Raw genomic sequence first — 26,480 nt, 5'->3', positions numbered from 1 at the left:
CATATTCCATGCAGGTCAAGACTTCTGTTCATTTAATGGTTCTGAAGCAGGAGAATATATAGTATTTCCATCCTTCCATCACTGTGATAGAAGGGTTACCATAATGCTTATTATCCATGCTACTATTGAAGGAACTAAAATCTTGTCTTTCTTAAAATGTGGCAATCCTTATCTTAAGATTGGGTGCCTGCCCAACAGCCTTAATCCTACACTATCAGAATGCTGTTTTTACACCCCCAATTTATCCAATAAGGAAAGACCGTCACTTGACTGAACTTTGGTAGCTCTACTTTACAGTGTATTTTTAACACCTCCAAGTAGTTTATCCAGTCCTCTGCATAGACTTCCTTATTGTGTTTATCATCATAGCTATTCTTCAAAAAAAACATGCTTTTCTCCTTCATGGGAATAAAATTCTGTTTGCAAAGGGTGGGAGTGAGCAACAAAAGGACACAATTCTCTGCTGAATATAGTGTGTGTGTGTATATATATATATATATATATATATATATAGTATAATAAAATGATGTTGGTGGGTGAGGATCCCAGCTCCTTTGATGACCACACAATTGTTCTGGTACCAGAGATGCTCTGTAACATATTCAAGCAAGACCCCAGCCCCCAGTCTCCAATGCAACACAGAAGACAATTGTTAGGGCTGGTTAGATGTCCTCATGCCACGCCATTCTGTCTATCTCAGATAGACGATAAATCTACTTGTCAGAGCATTTCGGCTTTGAAACCCCAACGACCTCAGTGGGTGGACTGGTGGTAGAAAGCAAAAAAGATATCACATACTGTTGTATAATATTAATATTAATAGTACAGATAACTACAATACATATATAAGAGAACTACAATACAGTGGTACCCCACAAGACGAATCCCTCATGCAATGAAAAACTCACAAGATGAAAGCGTTTTGCGTTGCGCGAGGCGACTCGCAAGACAAAGTTTCCTATGACCGCACTTTGCAAGACAAATAGGAATGCATTAACTAAATGGGTAGACCGGGTAAACCGGGAAAATTTTAAACTACGCTTTGCAAGATGAGCTTTTTGCTATATGAAGCAACTTGCAGAACAAATTAATTTCATCTTGCAAGGTACCACTGTATCTTGTAATCAATTTTAGGCACTTATCAACATCTGTTTTCATCAAAATTGGGGAATAACCTATACAGTGGTACCTCGGTTTATGAACACAATTGGTTCCGGAAGTCTGTTCATAAACTGAAGCGTTCATAAACTGAAGCGAACTTTCCCATTGAAAGTAATGGAAAGTGGATTAATCCGTTCCAGACGGTCTGCGGAGTAACCGTTCATAAACTGAAGCGAACTTTTCCATTGAAAGTAATGGAAAGTGGATTATTCCGTTCCAGACGGGTCCGCAAAGTACTTAAACTGAAGCGTTCATAAACTGAAACATGGGTGTAATTGGTTCCGGAAGTCTGTTCATAAACTGAAGCGTTCATAAACTGAAGCGAACTTTCCCATTAAAAGTAATGGAAAGTGAATTAATCCGTTCCAGATGGGTCCGCGGCGTTCATAAACCGAAAATTCATAAACCGAGGTGTTCATAAACCGAGGTTCCACTGTATGTTTATAAATGACAGGAAAAATAAAAAAAAATGTTAAAAAGTAGGAACTTTTCACATAGAGATTTACCAAGCAAGACCTCAATATTTACAAGGAACCAAAATATATTTCAAATTACCTCATCATACCACAACTTTTTAACACCCCTCAAATCAGGATTTTTAAAGATGAAAAATTCAACACGCCCTAATGCTACGGACAAGAGAGACTACAGAAATGCAGCTCATCAGCTAGGAAAAGCTCTCATTAACCGGGGTTACCCTAATTGTATCATATAGATGTGTAGACAGTCACAACCGAAAAAAATTACTTGAAACACGGTGATAGTATCAAAAACAGAAAATCCAGAGCCAGAACACAGGAATGGGGGAAACTGGGGCTTATATAATAACAGAGGACTAGCAGGGAAAAGATACATTTTGGTGGGAACCAATGGCATGGATTCCCTCCCGCAGAAACCAATCCGGCAGAGGATCTAAATCCTGCACCCTGAACCAGCAAATGATAAGACGTTGCCACTGGAACTTGTATATTCAAATAAACTCTGTAGTACAATACAATAAACTCTATATTACAATACATAGTTGGCTATGCTATTACTTTAATACACAACAGGTATGCTGTACTGGCACGTACCCCCCTCAAAAAACCAAATAAATTCTTCTAGCCAAAGAAATGTCGGCTGTTGTGACGTGGCCCACAGTCACTGCAGCATGGTTGAAAAGCAAGGACTTCTGGGAGCTCTTGTGAGCTATCCATATTCAGCAGTAAGATGTTGGCTCCCAGATGTTCTCATAAATAGAGAGGGGTCGGAGGGCAGATCTTTAAAAATCTGGACTGAAGTATAGCAAAAACTCACAAAGAACTGGGTTTGTTCAAAAGTTGGCTTCTTGTGTGTGTGTCACTGCATACAAAAGTTGGCTGCAGTAGTTGTTGTTGCATATTTCTCAGATTCACTTGGGTGTGACCCTCAGGTGTCTGGCAATGCTCAAAATGGGGATAGCATTGTACTAAAACAGAGAAACATTTTCAGAGAAGGTTTCTGAATCAATTCAGAGAATTTACAGGCAGGGCAGAGAACAGAAAGAGAAAGCAGGAGTGCACAGATACTATTCAGCTAACTCACCAGCGGTTAAAAAGTGGGAGGAGGAAGTAGGCACAGGCAGATGTTTTGCTAGATTCAGAACAGCATAGTGCCCTAATAAACTTTCTAGTTGTCAGAAGCCGCCTCATTTTGATACAGGAGACCGACTCAGCTACTCCTCTCGAAATTGCTGATCCCAGGCCTAGGAGACTTCTAGAATCATGGAGACCCCATTGTCTATCTGCTTCCTTTCAATCTTCATTGTTACAGGTGAGTAGACTGTGCTGAGAAACTTTTGTGGCTAATGGGTTTCCAAGCCTTCCAAGAATTAAACTAGGCTTCATAGAAGGCACACATTGAGAACACAAAGCGTCCCCCCAGGGCACCGCCAGAACTGGGAACTGTAACTCCGTGAGAAGTAAACTACAGTTCTGAGGATTTGGCATTGGGGATTCAGTACACAAAGTGTGCTTTTTAAATATCTGGTGCGTAGGCAGCCAGAGATATTTTGATTCTGAATGAGTTAGCTGTGCCAGTGTATTGCAATGGGGATAGGTATTGGCACTGTGTGACATGAAGGGGTGACTTCAGGCTTGCCTGCACATTACATTCATTGAGTGTACATTCATTGAGTGTTACCAGATACCCCAGTTTCCCGGGGACAGCCCCCGGATTTATAAATCTGTCCCTGGACAAAATCCGTCCCCGGAATGTCCCAGGATTTCACTTAATGTCTCTGGATTTATATTTTAAGTGTTGTAGATTTATTAGTAGGGAATGAATGTTGTGTTCATCATATGGGGACTTCTGGTGAGGCAAAATGGCAGGTGCCACGGCAGGAAGCAGCTCCTGAAGTCAGCCAGAGCCAACTGTGCTACTAAGCTGCTCTGGGCTGCTGAGGCTGCCACTGCCGCCGCCACTGCCAAGGGGGAACTGGGGACGCTGGGTGTGTCAATTGCCCGCCGCACTGGGAAATGGGGCGGGGGCGGGGGGCGGGGGAGGGATCCATCGCACCAGGGCGCCAGGTATGCTGAAGACGGCCCTGCCCTTTGCTTCTCTTTGCTTGCATATGTATAAACACTTGCACTGTTTTCATATTTGTTGCGCCACCCCTCAGCTACTTGCTGGTTGAGGTTGTGTAACACCAGACAGGCTCCCCACAAGTATCTGGTTGGCCATTGTGGGTTAGCTTTAGGGTCCAAGAGTTTTTGTTTTTTTTGTGGGTTCATATGAAGGCTTGGATTCCACAGTGGAAGGAAAACAGGGAAATGTTGAGGGAATGGAATAAACTGCCATGTGAATACTATCTGAGTTTGCACACCAGAGTACTGAGAGTCATTGAGGAAAAGACCCCCTCAGTGTCTCAAATAGTTTGATAGTTAATGCCAAGTAGGTACAAGTGCAAGTTATGAGAATTTTCTGGCTACTCCCAACCCCATTTTCAGTAACTTATCAGTTCTTAGGCCTCTTCCTCTTGCAAGTATTTCATGATCTTCCACCACATGGCTGTGGGGTCAGCTGGGGGCAGGAACGACCCACAGGCATAATGCAGGAATGAATCCAGCCTGTCTGTCCCAGGGAGTTCCGACAGCCCGTCCCGGCGATTTATTACAACTCATGGCTTGGAGACACTGAGCACATATTCAGAGTCCAGCAGAGGTAAAACACAGACGGAGCCAGGCTGAGGTTGTGTACTAAAACTATTTTATTAAGCATAAGGCAGAACAAAAGAAAACAGTTCTCCTCTCCCTGAGAGAAGTCCAAAGAAGAAAGAAAACGAATGGAAACAGAATACAGCAAACATCCGCTCCCGTGATTCCAACAATCTTTGCTGGAATGCATAACACAGACTTGTGATGTGCACAGTGAGAGGAATAGAAGCCTAACAATGGCTACGCCTTAGGGCAGGGGTCCCCAGACTATGGCCTGGGGGCCACATACGGCCCCTGAGGCTCTTTTATGCAGCCCCTGGGGACCCCCGCCGCCCGCTCTTACTGGCACGGTGCAGCGTGGCTGCCGGCTCCTGACCCGAAAAAGCGACGGAAATAGCTTGTGCGCACACACAAGTGTCATTTCCGGTGTACTTCTGGGTTGGAGGAGGTTTCTACATATGCACACAAGCTATTTCCGGCACTTTCCAGGTCGGGAGTGTGCCAGAAATAGCGTTTGCGCATGCGCATGGGCACGCACAGCCGTGTGCTCCTGCGCCCCTGCTCCCCCACCCTCCAGCCCACCACACAATCAGCACGGCGGGCATCCAGCCGAAAGCTGAGTAAGTTTGGGGACCCCTGCCTTAGGGTCAATGCACTTAGATTATTTTTTTTGGGGGGGGGGGTACATTGCCTTCAAATGATTGTGTCCGAGGTGGCTGATAAACTGATGCTGAAAACAACAAAAGACTTAAGGTGACCCCCTTGAACGATTCTGGTTTGCATGTGAATGAGGTTCTCAGGATGGTTCTTCTGATTGGTATGTTTGCTCAATTCTAGACCATCAGAACTAATTTCATATAGCAGAAGGTAACTGGTTTAGAACAAAACATAAAAAGAGCCTGCTGCTGGACCAGAGCAATAGTCCTCTTGATACTATGAGCCCTAGCATCATTTTGAAACTTGATGAAGGGTGGTGTGCAAACATTTAAAAGTGATAAACACAGATACACGACAAAGTAAACACAATCAGATTGAATTTTCTTATTTTACCTGGTTTTAGGGGCTTCTCTGGAGTGCGAGACTTGTCTAGGCGTTGGGGAAACCTGCAATGGATCTATGGTAACGTGCTCTCCTGGTTTAGACATGTGTGCTGTTTCTCTGTCGGAGGTCAGAATGGGTAAGTGAATGGCACCACCAGGGTCCTGTGGACAGGGAAGGATTCCAAATACTTTCCCAGCTTCCTCTTCCATAGCCAGGACCGGTTTCATCATTCGCAGTAGCAGCTCTGCAGAGTAGTAGACCAAGGCAACTGGGGCAATAGCTTTGGCTTGATTACCAGGAGTTTGTGTGCCCATCCTGCTCTGTTAGCACAGGGTTACCTTTAAGGCCTTTGCATCTTAGACTACAAAGGCTTCCCCAATCCTAAAGCAGGGAACTAAAAGCTGCTCCTTCAATTTGAGAGAGGTTAACAACGTTGGTGGCCTAGACAATATGAGGACTAGGACTTTCATACTGTTATTTATTAAGTTTATCTAACACCCTTCATCAGGAGACCACAGGGTGGTTTACAACACAGGACACACAAACGGGGAGCCACAAGTATAAGTAGAGAAACAAATCTAGTTTGTAGTTGATTTTGTAATTAGGCCACATTCACAACATATATTTAAAACACTCTGATAGCACTTTAAACAGTTATGGCTCCCCCGCCCAAAGAATTCTTTGCTAAGGGTATTGAGAGTTGTTAGGAGACACCCTCCCTATTCTCCTTCCTCTGAGCTACAATTCCCAGAGGTGCCTGTGAAGAGGGATTGGTTGTTAGACCACTCTGGCCATCGTAGCTCTGTGAGGGGAATAGGGTCCCATAACAACTCTCAGCACCCTGAACAAAGTGCAAGGGTATCATAGAGCATCAAATGTATGCCCTGGCCTTAGTGCTGGTCTCACCCATGAAACACCCATGAAACAGTAGTAAAATCAAGTCATATCATATTATATCAAGTTAGAGTGCTCTGAAGACATACAGTAGGCTGGATCCAATGGTAGTCGTTCAAAACAAAACCACCAGTTGCATCCAACTAAAATTCATGAACCTATGGTAGTGATATCCAACCTCCCCACTCACTTAGAAGAGCCTGGATGATAATAATAGAGGCTATAAATGTCAATTTTCTGGAGCCCCAGTTCCATGCCACCAATTTCTGGCATCCCATCTGTAGTTATCCTTATGCCTCCCTCTATCCTTTCCCAGATTAGAATGTAGTTTGACCATCCTTTCAAGGAGCCAGGGTGACTTTCCTCTTAACCTATTGCAGCACCCTAACGCCTCATAAAAAGGCTCCAGCTAAAAGGATAGCATACTGGTCATCTGGGAAGGACCTCTGTCCTGGACCCTCAGTATCTTCTGCCACCAGCTGGACTTTCCCAACCTGGTGGCCTCCATCAGCTGCAATCATCAGGGTTGATGAGAGTTGAAGATCAGAAATATCTGGAGGTCACCAAGTGGTGGAAGACTGCAATAGGTTTGATCGACCAAGGATCTGATTCTGCACAAAGTGAAATGACTGTTGCTCAAGATACTGAGAAGTAGGGTCAGCAGCACTGTGATTCCTTTTCATACATCCTGTTCTCCTTTTAATGCTTTCAGGAACGCATTCACAGTCCTCCATTGTGAAAGAATGTGTGCCATTCAAATCCTGCAATGATGGCACCACCACCATCAATTTTGGCAAGACAGGAGCAATACTGAGCCAAGTGTTTTGCTGCGTTGGAACCAAGTGCAAGACAATGACCCCCACCTGTATGTTGCTGCCGTGCTCCTCTTGCCTTTCCTCGCCCTATCTTACTACCTTTCTTTTCTTAAACAACAATCAAAACCTAATTCCTCTGTTCTTTCACTCTCACAATGCTCCTGTTTAATCCAATGAGCTCAATATTGGGGCATTTCATTTATTTATTTCTGTTCAATATAATGATGGCAGAAGAACCCCCATGCACAAGGAGCCCTCCCATTTCTGTAGGGTGAATTTTGGGATTGTTCTTCTGCGCCCTTGAGAATTGTATCCCTTACTCAAGAAGCAAGAGCCCCCTCAAGTCCAATTTTAATGGTTGTCAACTTTTGGGGGCCAGTGGGCATATCTGTAAATATTAGGAAGTGTCATGGATGACAGCCATAAATAAGATGATAAGATAATATAAGCTCTTAAGATAAAATAATCTTTATTGTCATTGCCCCTCTGTGGAAACAACGAAATTACTCAGCTGCTCCATGGTGAGTGGAATGCCATAAAATGGCTGCCATTACACAAAATGGTGGCCACTGCACAAAATGGTGGCCATATTGAAAAGAGCAGATAAAGGGACAGACCACAGAATAGTGCAAATGTGTGCCACCCACCATCCATGGGGGGGGGGGGCAACAACACCTATCATTAGGTTTGTTCATAGAGAGAAACTCATCACACAGAAGTGAAGGCAAAGTGGTTGTCTGATCCTTGGATCCTATGACATGTCACCAAGTTTAAGGAGGCATGTTTAATGTAGGGGCTGAGCCAGTACAAACAGGAACCATGCAAAAAACACAAACTGTCTTCTTCGGGTTCCGGAGAAGACATTTAAAGACATTTTTTGTGGGCCCCAAATGAGATACTGGCAGGCACATTGGAACATGAGAGCCTCAGGTTGACAGCCTCTGCTCTATTTAAATTCAGCTTGCCAGTCATGAGCAAAGTGAGGAATGGTTTGGAAACAACCTTGTTCCCCCCTCAAACATTCTGACCCCCTAAAACAGAATTATAAAATGACTGGTCAAACAAGGGCTGGTATGTGTCATTGCCTTCCTTCCTGATTATCTTGGTTCTGTTTTTCTGTCATCCCAAATGTATACAGTGACACACACAAGAAGCAAACCAAACGGGAAGGTTTGCCCAGCCTGCTATGCTATCAACAGTGAATGTGGGCAGGAAGAGGCTCAATGTAATGGAGAAGAGAACTATTGCCTTGATGTTTCTGGAACTGCAGAAACAGGTAACTAAACACAAATGTATATACAGAAGCAAATCTACCCCAGAAACTCATACTGACCATTTTTGTTTTCCCATACCAAACAGTATTGTTGTTGTTGTTTAGTCGTTTAGTCGTGTCCGACTCTTCGTGACCCCATGGACCAGAGCACGCCAGGCACGCCTGTCTTCCACTGCCTCCCACAGTTTGGTCAAACTCATGTTCGTAGCTTCGAGAACACTGTCCAACCATCTCATCCTCTGTCGTCCCCTTCTCCTAGTGCCCTCAATATTTCCCAACATCAGGGTCTTTTCCAAGGATTCTTCTCTTCTCATGAGGTGGCCAAAGTATTGGAGCCTCAGCTTCACGATCAGTCCTTCCAGTGAGCACTCAGGGCTGATTTCCTTAAGAATGGATAGGTTTGATCTTCTTGCAGTCCATGGGACTCTCCAGAGTCTCCTCCAGCACCATAATTCAAAAGCATCAATTCTTTGGCGATCAGCCTTCTTTATGGTCCAGCTCTCACTTCCATACATCACTACTGGGAAAACCATAGCTTTAACTATACGGACCTTTGTAGACAAGGTGATGTCTCTGCTTTTGAAGATGCTGTCTAGGTTTGTCATTGCTTTTCTCCCAAGAAGCAGGCGTCTTTAATTTCGTGACTGCTGTCACCATCTGCAGTGATCAAGGAGCCCAAGAAAGAAAAATCTCTCACTGCCTCCATTTCTTCCCCTACTATTTGCCAGGAGGTGATGGGACCAGTGGCCATGATCTTGGTTTTTTTGATGTTGAGCTTCAGACCATATTTTGCGCTCTCCTCTTTCACCCTCATTAAAAGGTTCTTTAATTCATCCTCGCTTTCTGCCATCAAGGTTGTGTCATCTGCATATCTGAGGTTGTTGATATTTCTTCTGGCAATCTTAATTCCGGTTTGGGATTCATCTAGTCCAGCCTTTCGCATGATGAATTCTGCATATAAGTTAAATAAGCAGGGAGACAATATACAACCTTGTTGTACTCCTTTCCCAATTTTGAACCAATCAGTTGTTCCATATCCAGTTCTAACTGTAGCTTCTTGTCCCACATAGAGATTTCTCAGGAGACAGATGAGGTGATCAGGCACTCCCATTTCTTTAAGAACTTGCCATAGTTTGCTGTGGTTGACACAGTCAAAGGCTTTTGCATAGTCAATGAAGCAGAAGTAGACGTTTTTCTGGAACTCTCTAGCTTTCTCCATAATCCAGCGCATGTTTGCAATTTGGTCTCTGGTTCCTCTGCCCCTTCAAAATCCAGCTTGCACTTCTGGGAGTTCTCGGTCCACATACTGCCTAAGCCTGCCTTGTAGAATTTTAAGCATAACCTTGCTAGCGTGTGAAATGAGCGCAATTGTGCGGTAGTTGGAGCGTTCTTTGGCACTGCCCTTCTTTGGAATTGGGATGTAGACTGATCTTCTCCAATCCTCTGGCCATTGCTGAGTTTTCCAAACTTACTGGCATATTGGGTGTAGCACCTTAACAGCATCATCTTTTAAAATTTTAAATAGTTCAGCTGGAATATCATCACTTCCACTGGCCTTGTTATTAGCAGTGCTTTCTAAGGCCCATTGGACTTCACTCTCCAAGATGTCTGGCTCAAGGTCATCAACCACACTACCTGGGGTGTACGAGACCTCCATATCGTTCTGGTATAATTCCTCTGTGTATTCTTGCCACCTCTTCTTGATGTATTCTGCTTCTGTTAGGTTCTTACCACTTTTGTCCTTCATTATGGTAATCTTTGTACGAAATGTTCCTTTCATATTTCCAATTTTCTTGAACAGATCTCTGGTTTTCCCCATTCTATTGTTTTCCTCTATTTCTTTGCATTGCTCATTTAAGAAGACCCTCTTGTCTCTCCTTGCTGTTTTTTTTGGAAATCTGCATTCAGCTTCCTGTATCTTTCCCTATCTCCCTTGCATTTTGCTTGCCTCCTCTCCTCCGCTATTTGTAAGGCCTCGTTGGACAGCCATTTTGCTTTCTTGCATTTCCTTTTCCTTGGGATGGTTTTCGTTGATGCCTCCTGTATAATGTTACGAGCCTCCATCCATAGTTCTTCAGGCATTCTGTCCACCAAATCTAAATCCTTAAACCTGTTCCTCACTTCCACTGTGTATTCATAAGGGATTTGATTTAGATTGTATCTTATTGGCCCAGTGGTTTTTCCTACTTTCTTCAGTTTAAGCTGGAATTTTGCTATAAGAAGCTGATGATCTGAGTTACAGTCAGCTCCAGGTCTTGTTTTTGCTGACTGTATAGAGCTTCTCCATCTTTGGCTGCAGAGAATATAATCAATCTGATTTCGATGCTGCCCATTTGGTGATATCCATTTGTAGAGTCGTCTCTTGTGTTGTTGGAAGAGTGTTTGTGATGACCAGCTTGTTCTCTTGACAGAACTCTATTAGCCTTTGCCCTGCTTCATTTTGAACTCCAAGGCCAAACTTGCCAGTTGTTCCTTTTATCTCTTGATTCCCTACTTTAGCATTCCAATCCCCTGTAATGAGAAGAACATCCTTCTTTGGTGTCATTTCTAGAAGGTGTTGTAAGTCTTCATAGAATTGGTCAATTTCAGTTTCTTCAGCACCGGTAGTTGGTGCATAAACTTGGATTACTGTGATGTTAAAAGGTCTGCCTTGGATTCGTATCGAGATCATTCTGTCATTTTTGAGATTGCATCCCATTACAGCTTTCGCCACTCTTTTGTTGACTATGAGGGCCACTCAATTTCTTCTACGGGATACTTGCCCACAGTAGTAGATATGATAGTCATCTGAACTGAATTCGCCCATTCCCTTCCATTTTAGTTCACTGATGCCCAGGATGTCAATATTTATTCTTGCCATCTCATTTTTGACCACATCCAGCTGACCATTATCCATGGTTCTTACATTCCAGGTTCCTATGCAATATTTTTCTTTACAACATCGGACTTTCCTTTCGCTTCCAGGCATATCCGCAACTGAGCGACCTTTCGGCTTTGGCCCAGCCGCTTCATCAGCTCTGAATCTACTTGTACTTGTCCTCCGCTCTTCCTCAGTAGCATGTTGGACACCTTCTGACCTGAGCTGCTCATCTTCCAGCGTCATAGCTTTTATATGCCTGTTGTCTTTGTCCATGGAGTTTTCTTGGCAGGGATACTGGAGTGGCTTGCCAGTTCCTTCTCCAGGTGGATCACGTTTAGTCAAAACTCTCCACTATGACCTGTCCATCTTGGGTGGCCCTGCATGGCATAGCTCATAGCTTCTCTGAGTTATTCAAGCCCCTTCGCCACGACAAGGCATTGATCCATGAAGGGGCCCAAACAGTATAGCATCCAGTATCTCAGGCATCGCCAACATTTTTGGAATAGCTTTTTAAAAAAAGAAAGAAAGAAAAGAATGAAAACTCAGAGTCTGGAAAACCTATACAGGGGCACTACTGGAAACCTTCACAGGTGCCATGGCACTCATGAGTGCCAGGCTGGCAAGCCCTGATGTATCTGGACTGGGATCGCATTCCATGCACTGGTGGCCTCGAGACTAGAGTACTGCAATGCACTCTGTGTTGGGCTGCCCTGGAGTGTGATTTATAAGCTCCAGAGGGAGCAGAATGCAGCAGGTAGGCTGCTGATGGGGGCAGACGGCTGGCAGCAAGTGATACCTCTGATGAAACATTTCCACTGCCTGCCCATATGCTACAGCTCAAAGGATCTCATATTTGGTCTAGGACACCTCAAAAGCCTCTTCTATCCCAGCTCGACCACTGAGATCCTCAGGAGGAGAGTTGCTAGTTGTGCCCCATGATTCAGAAACCTGACTGAGGCTGGATCTACGTTGGTCTTCTAAATGTCATTGACTAAAACATTCTATAATGCTTAATAGCAGTTTTCCATTGTCAGTGGCTTGCAGCCCTGCAGCGCCCTCTGGTGTCACATTTTAATGATTCATTTTTAATGTTATAAGTGTAGATCTGCCCTAGCTTCAGCTAAAAGTCGGGTATTTAGTATCACCGGTGGCGCTGTGGTCTAAACCACCAAGCCTCTTGGGCTTGCCGATCAGAAGGTTGGCGGTTCGAATCCCCACGATGGGGTGAGCTCCCATTGCTCGGTACCCGCTCCTGCCAACCTAGCATGCCAAAAAGTGCAAGTAGATAAATAGGTACCGCTCCAGCGGGAAGATAAACAGCGTTTCCGTGCGCTGCTCTGGTTTCAGTGTTCCGTTGCGCCAGAAGTGGCTTAGTCATGTTGGTCACATGACCCGGAAAAACTGCGGACAAATGCCAGCTCCCTCAGCCTGTAAAGCAAGATGAGCGCCGCAACCCCAGAGTAATCTGTGACTGGACTTAACTGTCAGGGGTCCTTTACCTTTACCTGTTTTTGTTTTTTTAGTCCAGTACAGATTCAACAGGTTTTCTAACAACCAGAAGCCTTTTTTAAAAAATGTCAACAGTCATGCTTTTAAGATGAGCCAGCCATTTCCTAACTACTATGAACTGGATTTTGGTATGGGGAGATGCCAAGTGACATTTTGACAAGGTTGTCATCAAGCGGACATGGCGACAAGCTTTGCAAGCGTGAACCACACTGAGTCCACAAGAAAATGTCATGTGGAAGTTGGGTGTGATAGCTTTGGTCCTCTCTGCCATGCAGAAAATCAGGAGAGATTGAACTTCTCTCAGTTCAATTTGTGTCCGTCCCTGTTCCCCCCCATCATCATAGGAGAGGGGTAGGTGGCTAGCACAGTGCATCTCATATTGTTGACTGGCGATCTTCTGCAATCCTCTCTTTAGGAGCATTATCTGTCAAGACTATCATGAAGGGCTGTACGAACTCCGCAACCTGTGAGGGACTGAAAGAACATTCCGGCTCTATATCTGGGATGACTATTACTGCCTCAAGTGGTTGCAAGCCAGCTGCCGGCTCTGGAGGACACAGGATCGTTCCAGGATCATTTGGACTCTTCCTTGCAGCCCTTGCCGGGCTCCAGTTTGTGATGCACCTCTCATGATTTTTTCTGGCTTGAAAAATTGCTTGCTGCCGCTTGCTTGCTTGCATATGCAGACTATAAGCTTTCCAGAGCTCTCACTGACCTCAGCAAACACCAGGGATAGGGCACCAAATATGGGCCTTCTAGACCTCTCTATGTGGCCCTTCCCAACTTTGCTCCCTGACCTTCTTGAGTGTTTTTGTCTGTCAGGAGAGAACTTAGCTCAAACAGAGCCGCAACACGTGGCTAATAAGCAAGGTAAATGTATTAGTAGTAGTAGTTAGAATATAATCCAAAATGTACAAATAATAAGCAACATTCTATAATGTATGTATAAGTCCATAAACAAGAAATAGTCAACGTAACGAATTGCTGTCAGGGAACATCACGACGCAGGCAGAATGCCTTTCAATAGGTAATGTCTAACAGTATTGTACTGGTGGGTGCGCCAACGTGTAGAATTCAATAATGAACAGGAAACAAGCAGAACCGTGTTTCTGGATTAAGTCAACTGTTTTGAAGATGAATCTTTGTCAGCTAATAATATAATTAAATACATTACATGCAATGTATGGAAACAAAAATAACAGGGACCGACCTGAATATTAGATAATAAAAAATGAACAAATGTGGAATACACACCAAATAATTTCTAATAAATTATCCATTCAGGTAAATGTGATACTTGTAGACCAGTGCTCACTAACCAGTGTAGCCAACTGATGCTGGTAATACAGATGTATTGAAATTTTAAGGCTGTTCACAGGTGTATCGAATAACGTGCAGTTAATGGAAATTTAAAGGTACAGTGTATCAAATTTGGCATCACAATGCAAACTAAAACCATATGTCACAGACTTTGAATGAAATGGAATGAATTTAGGGCCAGATGGAGGATAGGGAAGGGTGAATTAGTATGTGCAGAGAAATTAACTGAATGTACTATGGTGAAATTCACATCCATTGCACTGCCCATTCTTGCCGCCACTGATATGTGGCCCTCAGAAGGCTACCCAGAATGGAATATGACCCTTGGCCTGAGAAAGCTTTCCCACCAATTCTTTGGCTGACCACTTCTGGCCTCCCACAATCACAGGTAATGAAAAGGGAGGTTCTTGTTTTCAAGCTGTAACTGAGCAGTTCCTAAATATCAGGTACAACCGTACCTTGGTTCTTGAAGGGAATGTGTTCTGGGAGTCCGTTCGACTCCCAGAAATGTTCAAAAACCAATGTGTGGCTTCTGCTTGGCTGCAGGAGCGTCCTGCAGCCCATCAGAAGCCGGGACGGATGTTCGGCTTCTGAAAATCGTTCAAAAGCCGAAACACTCACTTCTGGGTTTCACTCATTCAGGAGCTGATTTGTTCGGGAGCCAAGGCATTTGAGATCCAAGGTACGACTGTACTGAACTGTACTGAACTATGCGCGTAGCCAGGATTTTTGTTGGGGGGGTCAGGACGTTTGTTATGGAGGCAGAATCGACATGGTCATTTCGTTCAGTATTTCTATTATTTTACTTGATCGGGGGAGGGGCAGCTGCTCCCCTGCCCCTTGCCCCCCCTGAATTTTGCAATGCAGTTCTTCACCCAAATTTATGTGCACAGCAATGATATATTAGTGGGAAAAGTGCCTTGTATTAGGGAAAATTGCTTCTTTTAAAAAAGGTGTATATTAGGAGAAACCGCATACAAAAATGTGTATATTGGTCAAAACTGCATACAAAAATAGCTATATTAAGAAAAGCTTGTATAAGTATGCAAATAAATTTGCATGTGTTTTGTTGTTGCTGCTGCTGCTGTAAATGCAAACTGCTATGGCAATGTGGAGAACAGAATTAAAGATTGAGAAAATGAGAAACAGATTGGTCCGCCGTCTGCTTTTGTGGAAACATCCCTCATGATTTAGAACTTTGGAGCTTGGAGTCTTTGGACAGGAATATCAAGAAGGAAAAAATGCAACATTTTTGGTTTGTGTCATGGTGTCCCATTGTGCCAGAAGCAGTTTAGTCATGCTGACCACATGACCCGAAAAGCTGTCTGTGGACAAACACCAGCTCCCTTGGCCTGAAAGTGAGATGAGCGTTACAACCCCATAGTTGCCTTTGCCTGCCCTGGACTAAACCGTCCAGGGGTCCTTTACCCTTTTTTTAACCAGTGGCTAAGTATACACCATATAGTTAAAGTGCACACACACAAACACACACACAAATCCTGGGAACTATAGCTTAGCCACCCCAGAGCTACAACCCCCAGCACCCTTAAACAAATTAAGGTTCCTAGGATTCTTTGTGAGATTCCTGCATTGCAGAGGTTTGGACTAGATCATTCTTGGGCCCCTTCCAACTCTGCGATTTAGAACTTTGTGATTCTATGATAATTGTGCAATTTAAGCAGTGCAGTTTAAATGTGGAAATGTTTCCCTAGCCCTGCATTTTTGGCCTACACTGCTACTCGTCAGTTAATATTTCTTTTCCCTGTATACAAAACTGGGCCAAAGTGCAAAGGACATGGAAGAATCTATTCAATGAGGGCCAGGGCAGATGGAACTGCATTTCTGGTTTTCTGATTACTTGGGTATCCCCTGCCCACCCACCCACCCCCAAAAAACCACAGTTCTTCTGCAAGATAACATTCAGTGCGTTCACATGTGAAGAATATTGCATCAGTTTTCCTGATTTCCTGTGTCGTTCAATAATGCTCTTCTCAGTGCTGTAGCACATTATGGAACTGTGGCATTTCATCTGGAATTTCATTCCCACCAATGGGCATGCTACGGTGCAACAACAAACATCATTGGACGACATTGCTCCTTTCACTCTTTCCACACATGCATGTTTCTATTTCCCCATGAAAACATCAAAAAGGAACGCTGTGCTGGTATAGCACCTCCAATTTTTTAAAAAACATTTGTTGTTTAGTCGTTTAGTCATGTCCGACTCTTCATGACCCCATGGACCAGAGCACGCCAGGCACTCCTGTCTTCCACTGCCTCCCACAGTTTGGTCAAACTCATGTTCGTAGCTTCGAGAACACTGTCCAACCATCTCATCCTCTGTCGTCCCCTTCTCCTTGTGCCCTCCATCTTTCCCAACACCAGGGTCTTTTCCAGGGAGTCTTCTCTTCTCATGAGGTGGCCAAAGTATTGGAGCCTCAGCTTCAGGATCTGTCCTTCCAGTGAGCACTCAGGGCTGATCTCCTTCAGAATGGATAGGTTTGATCTTCTTGCAGTCCATGGGACTCTCAAGAGTCTCCTCCAGCACCATAATTCAAAAGCATCCATTCTTTGGCGATCAACCTTCTTTATGGTCCAGCTCTCACTTCCATACATCACTACTGAGAAAACCATAGCTTTATCTATACGGACCTTTGTAGGAAAGGTGATGTCTCTGCTTTTTAAGATGCTGTCTAGGTTTGTCATTGCTTTTCTCCCGAGAAGCAGGCGTCTTTTAATTTCGTGACTGCTGTCACCATCTGCAGTGATCAAAGAGCCCAAGAAAGTAAAATCTCTCACTGCCTCCATTTCTTCCCCTTCTATTTGCCAGGAGGTGATGGGACCAGTGGCCATGATCTTGGTGTTTTTGATGTTGAGCTTCAGACCATAGTTTGCGCTCTCCTCTTTCACCCTCATTAAAAGGTTCTTTAATTCCTCCTCACTTTCTGCCATTCTGAATTAAGCGAATTGATTCCCCCCCCCCTTGGAATCAACATAGAAAACTACATTCCACTGGTTTTCTGGGCTTTTACGGCACATGGAAGATCAAATATAATGTGGAAATCAACCGTTGCGGAGCAGAGTGACAAATTGTAGTTAAAATCGTATCGGTGATCACTTCTCTCCCTTTTTAATAATAACCATTTTAATGAGCATTGGCTGGTGTGACGTGGCCCACCATCACTGCAACATGGTTCAAAAGCAAGGACTTTTGGGAACTCTTGGGAGCTATTCACATCCAGCAGCAAGGTGTTGAGTCTCAGATGTTCCCATGAAGGGCAGGGAATGGTTCTTTAAAAGCCTGGACTGAAGTATAGCAAAAATTCACAAAACTGGGTTTGTCCAAAAGCTGGCTGCAGTAGTAGTTGTCATAGGAGCCAACTCCTAGGGGCTGGGAGGTCTTCGCCTCCCAATAAAATATTTGAGGGGCCCACACATCCCAAGTTAATGAAATGGGGTGTGTGCGTGTGCATGCGCGTGCGCCATGTCATGTGATCAATTATCTGGGGTGGGGCTTACCTGCCCCCCCAATTTTATTCAAATTGGCACCCTTGGTTGTTGTTGCATATGTCTCACATTCACTTGGATGTGACCTCGGGTGTCTGGCAATGCTCAAAATGTGGATTGCATTGCACGAAAATAGAGAAACATTGGTATAGATTTCTCAGTTGACTTTCAACTTTGGCAGCAGGACAGAGAATAGGATTCTTTTTTAAAAGGGTCCTTGCCCTTTAAACTGTTTGCTCAACTTTGTAGAACACCCTTGGCTGAATCACACAGAGCCAGTGGCTTTGCTAGATTCAGAAGAGCACTCTGTGCTTATAATAGTCTGTAGCCCACAAAAGCTTCTGCCCTAATAAACTTTTTTTAAAGGTGTCATCTGCCTGGCGTTCTCTGGTCCATGGGGGCACGAAGAGTCGGACACGACTAAACAACTGAACAACAATAACAAGCCTCATTTTTGTTACAGGAGACCCCTGTGGCTACTCTTCTAGAAATTTTCAGTCCCAGGCCAGGAGACCGCTGGAATCATGGAGACCCCACTGCCTATCTTCCTCCTTTCAGTTTTCATCACTACAGGTGAGTAGATAATGCTAAGAAACCATTGAGGCTAACGGGTTTCCAAGCCTTCCAAGAATGAATTAATTGCTACATCTCTTAAGAAAGGTCCATAGAAATAGAAATAGGCTGTGTATACGTCATACATTTAGAGGGTGCTGGGAAATGCAGTTCTGTGATGGGGAAACTACAGTTCTGAGAATTATTTGGGAGGAAGCACACACTTGAAATGTGCTGACATATCTGCTGTTTTTGCAGTCTGAGATATTGGAGATCTGAATGATTAGTATCTGTGCCAGTGTATAGCCATAGGGATAGCTTGCACATTATATTCATTGAGTGCACAATCTCTTTCTTCACACACAAATAGTTGACCTGTACAGTGTATACCAATCCACATGCCATATTTAACACATCCAGGTGATACTTTTTCTTTACCCTGCTTTTAGGGGCCTCTCTGGAGTGTGAGATTTGTGAGGGCCTTGGGCACTCTTGCAGTGGGCCTACGAACAAATGCCCCCCTGGTTTCGACAGATGTGCCATTATGCTGTCAGAGACTACAGTGGGTAAGTGCATGGCAAAAGCTCAAGGACCGCCTCTTTCCATACAAACCTACCCAGTCCCTGAGATCATCTTTTGAGGTCCTCCTTCGTGTGCCTCCTCCTTGAGAGGTCAGGAGGGTGTCAACACAAGAACGGGCCTTTTCTGTAGTGGCTCCCCAACTGTGGAATGCTCTCCCCAGGGAAGTTCGCTGGCGCCTTCATCACACACCTTTAGGATCCAGGCAAAAGCGTTCCTTTTTAACCAGGCCTTTGGTTGATCCGTGTTGTTGTTTAGTCATTTAGACATGTTGGACTCTTTGTGACCCCATGGACCAACACGGCTTCTACTTGAGTGTAGAAACCTTCTGCAGCCAATTGGAAGCCTTGGTGTTCGAACATTTCAGAAGTCAAACGGACTTCCGGAACGGATTATGTTCGAGAACCAAGGTACCACTATATTGTGGGTTTCTTTTAATCTTTTCTGTGAACTGCCCTGAGACCTCTGGTTATAGGGCAGTATAATAATAATAATAATAATAATAATAATAATAATAATAATAATAGCTAGAAAGGAGACTCTGCCTAAACATTAGGAACAACTTTCTCATGGTAACAGCTGTTTGACAGTGGAATGGGCTATCCCAGAAGGTGCTGGTCTCTCATCCACTGGAAGTTTTAAAACAGAGGTTGGATGGCCATCTCTCAGGGGCACTTTGGCTGAGATTCGTGCAATGCAAGGGGTTGGACTAGATGGCCCTTGGGGATCCCTTCCAACTCTACAGTTATATGATTCTATGGCACTAACTGTCCCCCAAAGGGGAATGAACCCAGAATCTTTTCCCAGTTTCCTCTTGCATAGGTTGGACTGGCTTCATTCTTCACACTAACTCCACAGAGTAGGAGTCTAAGCAAATTGGGGCAATTGTTTTGGTTTAATTATGAGTGGGGTTATGTGTCCATGATGCTTCCATTAGCACAGGATTTCCTTATAGCTCCCTACACCTCAGAATACAAAGGCACCTGCTAAGTGTGAAACATGGAAAGAATGCCATTTCCCCAACTTGAGAGACATTAGCAGTAATTGTAGCCTAGACAGCACGGGGACAGAGACATTCACTGTGGTATAAGTAGAGGGACAAATCTAGTTTTGTAGTTAGTTTTGGTTTCTGACTTTAAAAAAAGAGCTATGAAACGATATTGTATCAAGTAAGGTTGCTCCAAAAGTTTAAAGTGGAATTTCTCCAGTGATGTTCATTTGAAGTGGACCCATTAGATTGTGTGTCCTGCTAAAATTAATGGACCTAAATTAGTCATTTCCATTCATTTCAATAAGTCTACTCTCAGTAGGAGTAACGCTGGATTAAAATCCACTGAAGTTAGTGGGCAACAGATCTCCTCCACAGTACTTCTCAGCTGTAGCTGAAGAGGCTGGATGAAAATAATAGAATGGGTAGATTTAAATTATCTGGAGCCTCAGTTCCATGCCACTAACATCTGCCATCCTAGTTGGAGTTATGGCAGTGTCTCCCTCCCATCTTATTACAAATGTAAGTTGACCTTCCCTGCAAGGAGCAATAATGGCTTTCCTCTTAGATTAAATTGGTGGATTATGCCGAAATGGCAAAAATGATCGGAAGAATCAGAAATCGGGAAGACTAAAATTTTAATGAGGAATGTGGGGCGGAATGATAATTTATCTAAAAAAACATTGGAAACAGTTAAAACCATTAGTGAGATTGGAATAACACTTGTAGTTTAATGGTGAATTTTGGACACAATGGAGATGCAAACGATTTGGATTATTATAAAAGATGCAGGATGAAATGATTAACAATAGGACCCACAAAGGGAAGGAGGCAAGTCCAGGAGATTCTTTGGAATCTTGTTTTGTTTTTTGTTTGTATGTTGGATATGTGATTGAAAAACTTTAATTTGAAAAACCATTTTTTTAAAAAAGTAATGGCTTTCCTCTTAATGACCTGGTGGGACACCACAATGCCCAATAAGGAATGCTCCATGATATCACATGGGACTTCATACCGAGATCCTTGATATCTTCTTCTATCAACTGGGACAGAGAGCCTTTCCCAAGCTGGTGCCCTTCAGATTTCCTGAAGTCCCAGGCAGCATGGCCAATGACCAGGGAGGATGGCAGCAGCAGTTCAGAAACATCTGGAACACCCCAGGTTGCAGAAGGCCACAATAGCGAGAACTGGGCTCGACGGACCAATGATCCGATTCACGCAAAGTGACATGACACTTACCAAAGATGCTGAGAAGTAGGGTCAATACCATCGTTGTCCTTTTTCAGACATCCTGTTTCCCTTTTGATGCTTACAGGAATAAAGTTGAAGGCCATTGTGAAGAGTTGTGTGCCATCCAGTGCCTGCAACCATGGCGTCAACGTCATCAATATGGGCCAGACAGGAAGAGTAGAGACCCAAGTTTTCTGCTGTGTAGGGGATGAGTGCAGGACGATGACACCTACCTGTATGTTGCTGCTGTTCTCCTCTTTCCTTTCCTCTCTTTATCTTACTACCTTTAATTAAGGTAAAGGGACCCCTGACCATTAGGTCCAGTCGTGACCGACTCTGGAGTTGCAACGTTCATCTCGTGTTATTGGCCAAGGGAGCCGGCGTACAGCTTCCAGGTCATGTGGCCAGCATGACATAGCCGCTTCTGGTGAACCAGAGCAGCACACGGAAACGCCTTTTACCTTCCCGCCTGAGTGGTACCTATTTATCTACTTGCACTTTGACATGCTTTCGAACTGCTAGGTTGGCAAGAGCAGGGACCAAGCAACGGGAGCTCACCCTGTCGCAGGGATTCGAACTGCCGACCCTCTGATCGGCAAGCCCTAGGCTCAGTGGTTTAACCCACAGTGCCACCTGCATCCCCTTTAATTAGTTTTCTTTAAAAACAGCAAACAAATGAATCCTAAATCTGTCACTTTCCTCTGCTCCTTGACTCTCACTACACTCCAGTTTAATTAGTGAGATGCTTCATTTATTTATTTGCAATCAATTGAAAAACAGCAGGGGAATCCCTAATGCACAAGGAGCCCTTCCAATTCTATACAATAATTTTTTTTAAAAAAACTTTCTTCTTTGCCCTCTGGGAATTGTATCTCTTATTAGAGAAGAACGAGCTCCCTCAATATCTATTATACGAATTGTCAATCTTTTGGGGGGGGGGCAGTGAGCATACTTGGAACTTGGAAAAAAGGTCATGGGTGACAGCCATAAATGACTGCCATGGAGATGTGGAATGGCACAAAATGGCTTCCTTGGAGGAGGCATGGTATGACACAAAATGGCATCCACAAAGGGAGCAGAGAAAGTAACAGACCACAAAATGGGAGAGACATGCCCCCACTGCCCCATTGACAGGGAAAAGGATGGAAGGGAGGGAGGCTGTCTGATCCTTGGATCCAATGAAATGTGGATATGTTTAAGGAAGCATGTTCAATGTAGGGGAGGCTGAGCCAGTGCAAAAAGGAACCAAGCAGAAAATCCAAACAGTCTTTCCTGCCTGTGGGTTTCTGAGGAGATATTTACAGAGTCCTTTTTGGGCACCAAAGAAGATGCTGGCAGACACTTTAGCCCTCGTGGGTACCAGGCTGACCACCCCTGCTGTATTTGAATTGATAAACGACACAATTTGGAATTTAAAGCAAAAAACAACTGGTACACCTATTATTAAATTCCTCACCTCTTGCCAAAATTTGTACGCTTATTTTACAAGACCGCAACGTGTGCCAGTGTTGTTGTTTAGTCGTTTAGTCATCTCCGACTCTTCGTGACTCCATGGACCATAGCACACCAGACACTCCTGTCTTGCACTGCCTCCCGAAGTTTGGTCAAACTCATGTTCGTAGCTTCGAGAACACTGTCCAACCATCTTGTCCTCTTTCGTCCCCTTCTCCTAGTGCCCTCAATCTTTCCCAACATCAGGGTCTTTTCCAAGGATTCTTCTCTTCTCATGAGGTGGCCAAAGTACTGGCGCCTCAGCTTCACGATCTGTCCTTCCAGTGAGCACTCAGGGCTGATTTCCTTAAGAATGGATAGGTTTGATCTTCTTGCAGTCCATGGGACTCTCAAGAGTCTCCTCCAGCACCATAATTCAGTTATAATTCAGTTAAATTAATGTGCCAGTAGGCCCCATTAATTTAATACTTGAAGAACGTTTTGGAGATGGCCTCTTTCCGCCTCAGATATTCTGAATTGAACTCATAATTGGTGAACGCCTCCGCCCCACATGAGGGACTTAGAAACTGGCTGCTCAAACAGGGGCTCAAACTGTGTTTTTCTTTCATCCCAAATGTATGCAGTGATGCCTGCAAAGCCAAAGCCAAATGGCAAAGTTTGCCCGGCCTGCTATGCTCTGCACAGTCTTGAGTGTGAGGAGGAGGAAGAGGTCAAATGTTCTGGGGATGAAAACTATTGCCTTGACTTGTCTGGGACTACAACTGCAGGTAGCTGAACGCATAAGCATATGCAGAAGCAAATCTACACTCTCACACAGCAACTCAGATTGACCTTTATTATTTCACTACTTCAGTCAGTACAACTACATTCTGAAAGATAACCCATACCTCAGAGGTCACCAGCCCTTTTGGACTGGTGGATACATGGAGTAGGCATGGCATAAGACAAAATTAGAGCGACAACTACCCCCAACAATCTTATATTTACCATGGGAAGTCAGCTACGTCCTGCTGGTCCTTGTTATGGTGATATCACACACACACTGCTGTCTCATAAAAACAGCAAGCATTCCTCAGTACCAGGGACTACATGCAGGTCTCACTTACTGAACACAGTACATACCCTGGAAATTGTTTGTTTGTTTGATGAGTGTTCTCATAATGATCCCACGATTTCCATTCATTCCCATGGGAACAGTTCTAATTGGGGATTTGTCCGATATCTCCCCATGCCTCTCTCTCCATGGTTCCTGCCCCCCCCCCCGAAATGGCTGCAGCCAACCAGCAAGAGAGAGACATTTGTCTGATCTCTCTTGCTCTCTCATTTGTCCAATCTTCCTCGCTCCCTGCATGTCTGCTGTCCAAAATGGCTGCTTCTGACCAACAAAGCACAAACAAGCAAGGAGTGGGCAAGCTCTTGATGTTTGGATATCTGAATCTGCAGAGTGTATAGCAAGATTGGTATTAAAAATTATTTACATTCCAATAAGTGAATTTTCACATAGTGAGTGAGCAGATAGCAGGACCTGAGTGTATACACAAGATAGACACCCCATTCTCTTTTCACAGAAATTATTTAGAGGAGCACCTGCACTTTTGCTCCATAACTTTCTTTCTATGAGGTCTAGATACTTTTTGTTTTAATGAAAGCTGGTTTCAGAGCTGTTACCACATAAAATAAAGTACATTCTCAAGAGACTACACCATAAGATGTTGCAATGAAAACAACCTGTTACCAAAAAATGTAAAACAATTTTGTTTTATTATGAATACCAAACAAACCCATATTTCATCAGGACGTGCCATCATGTCATATAAGTAACAAATGGCCGTGAAATGGTGGCAAAATCCATAGATTTAGCTGCACCCAAAGATACTCTTCATTTATGAGTCAATTTATAAACATTACTTTTAAAAACCATTAAAACTAAAACTAAAACTGAAGGGCTCCTTCCAGCCCTGTGATATGGCCAAACAAGCAGCTACCAATAGAAAAATTATAAGAGGTTTACATATTCAGTCTGTATTTGATGCATCAAAAATTGTTAAACAACACAATTTGATGTCTAAAGCTAAAACTACCGGTACATCTATTCTTTCAGAAATTCCCTGCCTCACCTCTTTTCCAAATTTGTACACTTGTTTTACAAGACCACAACAAGTGCCAGAAGGGTCCATTGATCTAATCCTTGAATTAATGTGTAGGGGGAGAGTTTTTGGATGACACTTTGATGACATCATGCAGACATGGCAACAGATTTGCATGCATGATCAGTGCACAGCCCACAATAAAGCGCTGTGGAAACTGAGTGTGATAGCCCCATCCCTCTCTGCCCCACACAAGATCAGGAAAAGATGGATCTCCTAGATCCCTACCTCCTCCCATCTTCTCTCAGTCGATACCATAGAAGATGGGCAGGTGGTTATCACAGTTCACCATACATTTCCCTGGTATTGATTGTTGACTGTTGATCTTCTGCAATCCTCTCTTTAGAAGCCTTAGTTGTTACGACCATCATGAAGGGCTGTACGAACTCCGCAACCTGTCAGGAACTGAACGAGCATTCCGGCTCTTTCTCTGGGATCAGTGTTGTCGCCTTCAGCAATTGCAAGCCAGCTAACAGCTCCAGAGGCCACAGGGTCCTTCCAGGATCATTGGGACTATTTTTCGCAACCCTTGCCGGGCTCTTGTCTGTGATGCAACTTCCATGATTTTGCCCCCTGGGACAGAGGCTGTGCTGTCGTGAACCTTGCTTGGGGCTCTTGGAACCTATGCAGGCTATAGGCTTTTCAGAGAAGACAGAACCTTCAGCCTACACTAGGGGTGGGGAGCCACACCTGCAAGGACCAAATGTCTCCTCTCTCTATATCAGCCCCGGGACTCCCCCCAGGTCACATCCTTCGCCAACTGTGCTTTGCAACCTTCTCTTCTCTTCTCTTCTCTTTTTATTAAAGATTTTCTTGGGTTACAGAAGTACATACATCGTCTCTAGTTTCAGATCATAAAGTCTTTTTTTTTTTACAGATCATTTATATTTGATGTGAGACTTTGATGTTGCATGCGGTATAAGGTTGGGGAACAAGATAGGTGGGGAGAGAGAAGGGGGGGAGAGAAGGGAGGGGTAGTCAGTTTTTATTCTTTTACACAATGTAAGTGCGAGGTTTTTGTGTCCGTGTCATATTGGGTAGGTTCTTTTTCTATCCATTTAATAATTTTCATTGGCAGTGAGAGAGAGGTTGGGAGGGGGCAGGGCCTGGTTGGATGACCTTCAGTTGATTGCAGTGGGTTTTGTTTGTGAGAGGGTGGGGGTTGTTGGGTCAAGTTAGCCACATCAGTTTGCATGCTGTCGGTGGGTTTATGTTGTCGTCTTGTTGGGCTGTGAGTAGCAAAGGGGAGCTGCACCGGGGTGAAGGCATCCTTTTTTGTATTTGTCCCCGTGTCTGTTTCAGTCCACACCCAGTGCACACCAAGATACCCAAAACATTACTTAGTTCTCTTCTGGGCTCTGAGCCCAACATCCCGGTTCCCACAGACAAGGGTACCATCAAAACTAAGCCCATTAGTGTATCAAAGCAGGCATATAGGAACCTCTATGAGCTCAGAGCTATAGCAACTTCCAATTAATTGAAGGGTTACCTTGCCAAGATGGCTTAAGCCGAACTTCCAGAGCAGTTCGCCTTCGGTACAACACAAGCCTTCCCTTGCCTGATTCAGATATCACTTTAAACAGCCTTGACTGCCTCCAAAGAATCCTGGGAATTTTGCTTTGTGAAGAGTGCTTAACAAAGGGTAGTGCCGAGCTACAGTTTTCAGAGGGCTTTGTCTGTCAATCCCACTTCCCAAGGAACTCTGGGAATTGCAGGGCAATTGCTGTGCCTGCAATTTGCAGATAACTTTCTCAGGAAATAACCGTGGTAGGAGATGTAGTTACTGGGCATACCAACAAATTGCTGGGCCTGAATGGTATTGTTTTAAGAAAAACTGCTTCCTTTCGTTATGGGGTATTCCAGAGTCCATACAGAGTCCTGAAGTGGGATCCCTATTGGTAGGAGAAAATAACAGAGGCCAACCAGAATATATTGAAAAGCAAAGCGGCTAATAAGCCAGATCTTTGTTCATGGAACTG

General features: G+C 44.1%; 2 protein-coding genes across 2 annotated transcripts; both read left to right on the top strand.

The window, feature by feature from the left end:
• The first annotated feature begins 2,724 nt into the window (after window positions 1–2,724).
• On the top strand, window positions 2,725–15,192 carry LOC148685443 (phospholipase A2 inhibitor NAI-like). Its single transcript, XM_088671209.1, has 5 exons — window positions 2,725–2,952; window positions 5,395–5,511; window positions 6,982–7,134; window positions 8,223–8,360; window positions 13,142–15,192. The coding sequence occupies exons 1-5, from the start codon at window positions 2,904–2,906 to the stop codon at window positions 13,357–13,359; spliced, it is 675 nt and encodes a 224-aa protein (XP_088527335.1). The 5' UTR covers window positions 2,725–2,903; the 3' UTR covers window positions 13,360–15,192.
• A 2,433-nt stretch (window positions 15,193–17,625) lies between these two features.
• Window positions 17,626–25,330, top strand: LOC118086226 (phospholipase A2 inhibitor NAI). The gene is made up of 5 exons (XM_035117613.3): window positions 17,626–18,126; window positions 18,555–18,671; window positions 20,988–21,137; window positions 22,978–23,121; window positions 24,848–25,330. Exons 1-5 carry the CDS (start codon window positions 18,078–18,080, stop codon window positions 25,063–25,065), a joined length of 678 nt encoding a protein of 225 aa, XP_034973504.3. The 5' UTR covers window positions 17,626–18,077; the 3' UTR covers window positions 25,066–25,330.
• Window positions 25,331–26,480: the final 1,150 nt, after the last annotated feature.

Source organism: Zootoca vivipara, chromosome 6 (assembly GCF_965207765.1).
Source record: "Zootoca vivipara chromosome 6, rZooViv2.hap1.1, whole genome shotgun sequence".
NCBI lineage: Eukaryota > Metazoa > Chordata > Lepidosauria > Squamata > Lacertidae > Zootoca > Zootoca vivipara.
Note: the sequence above shows the minus strand (reverse complement) of the source record. Positions and strands in the feature narration are given on the sequence as shown.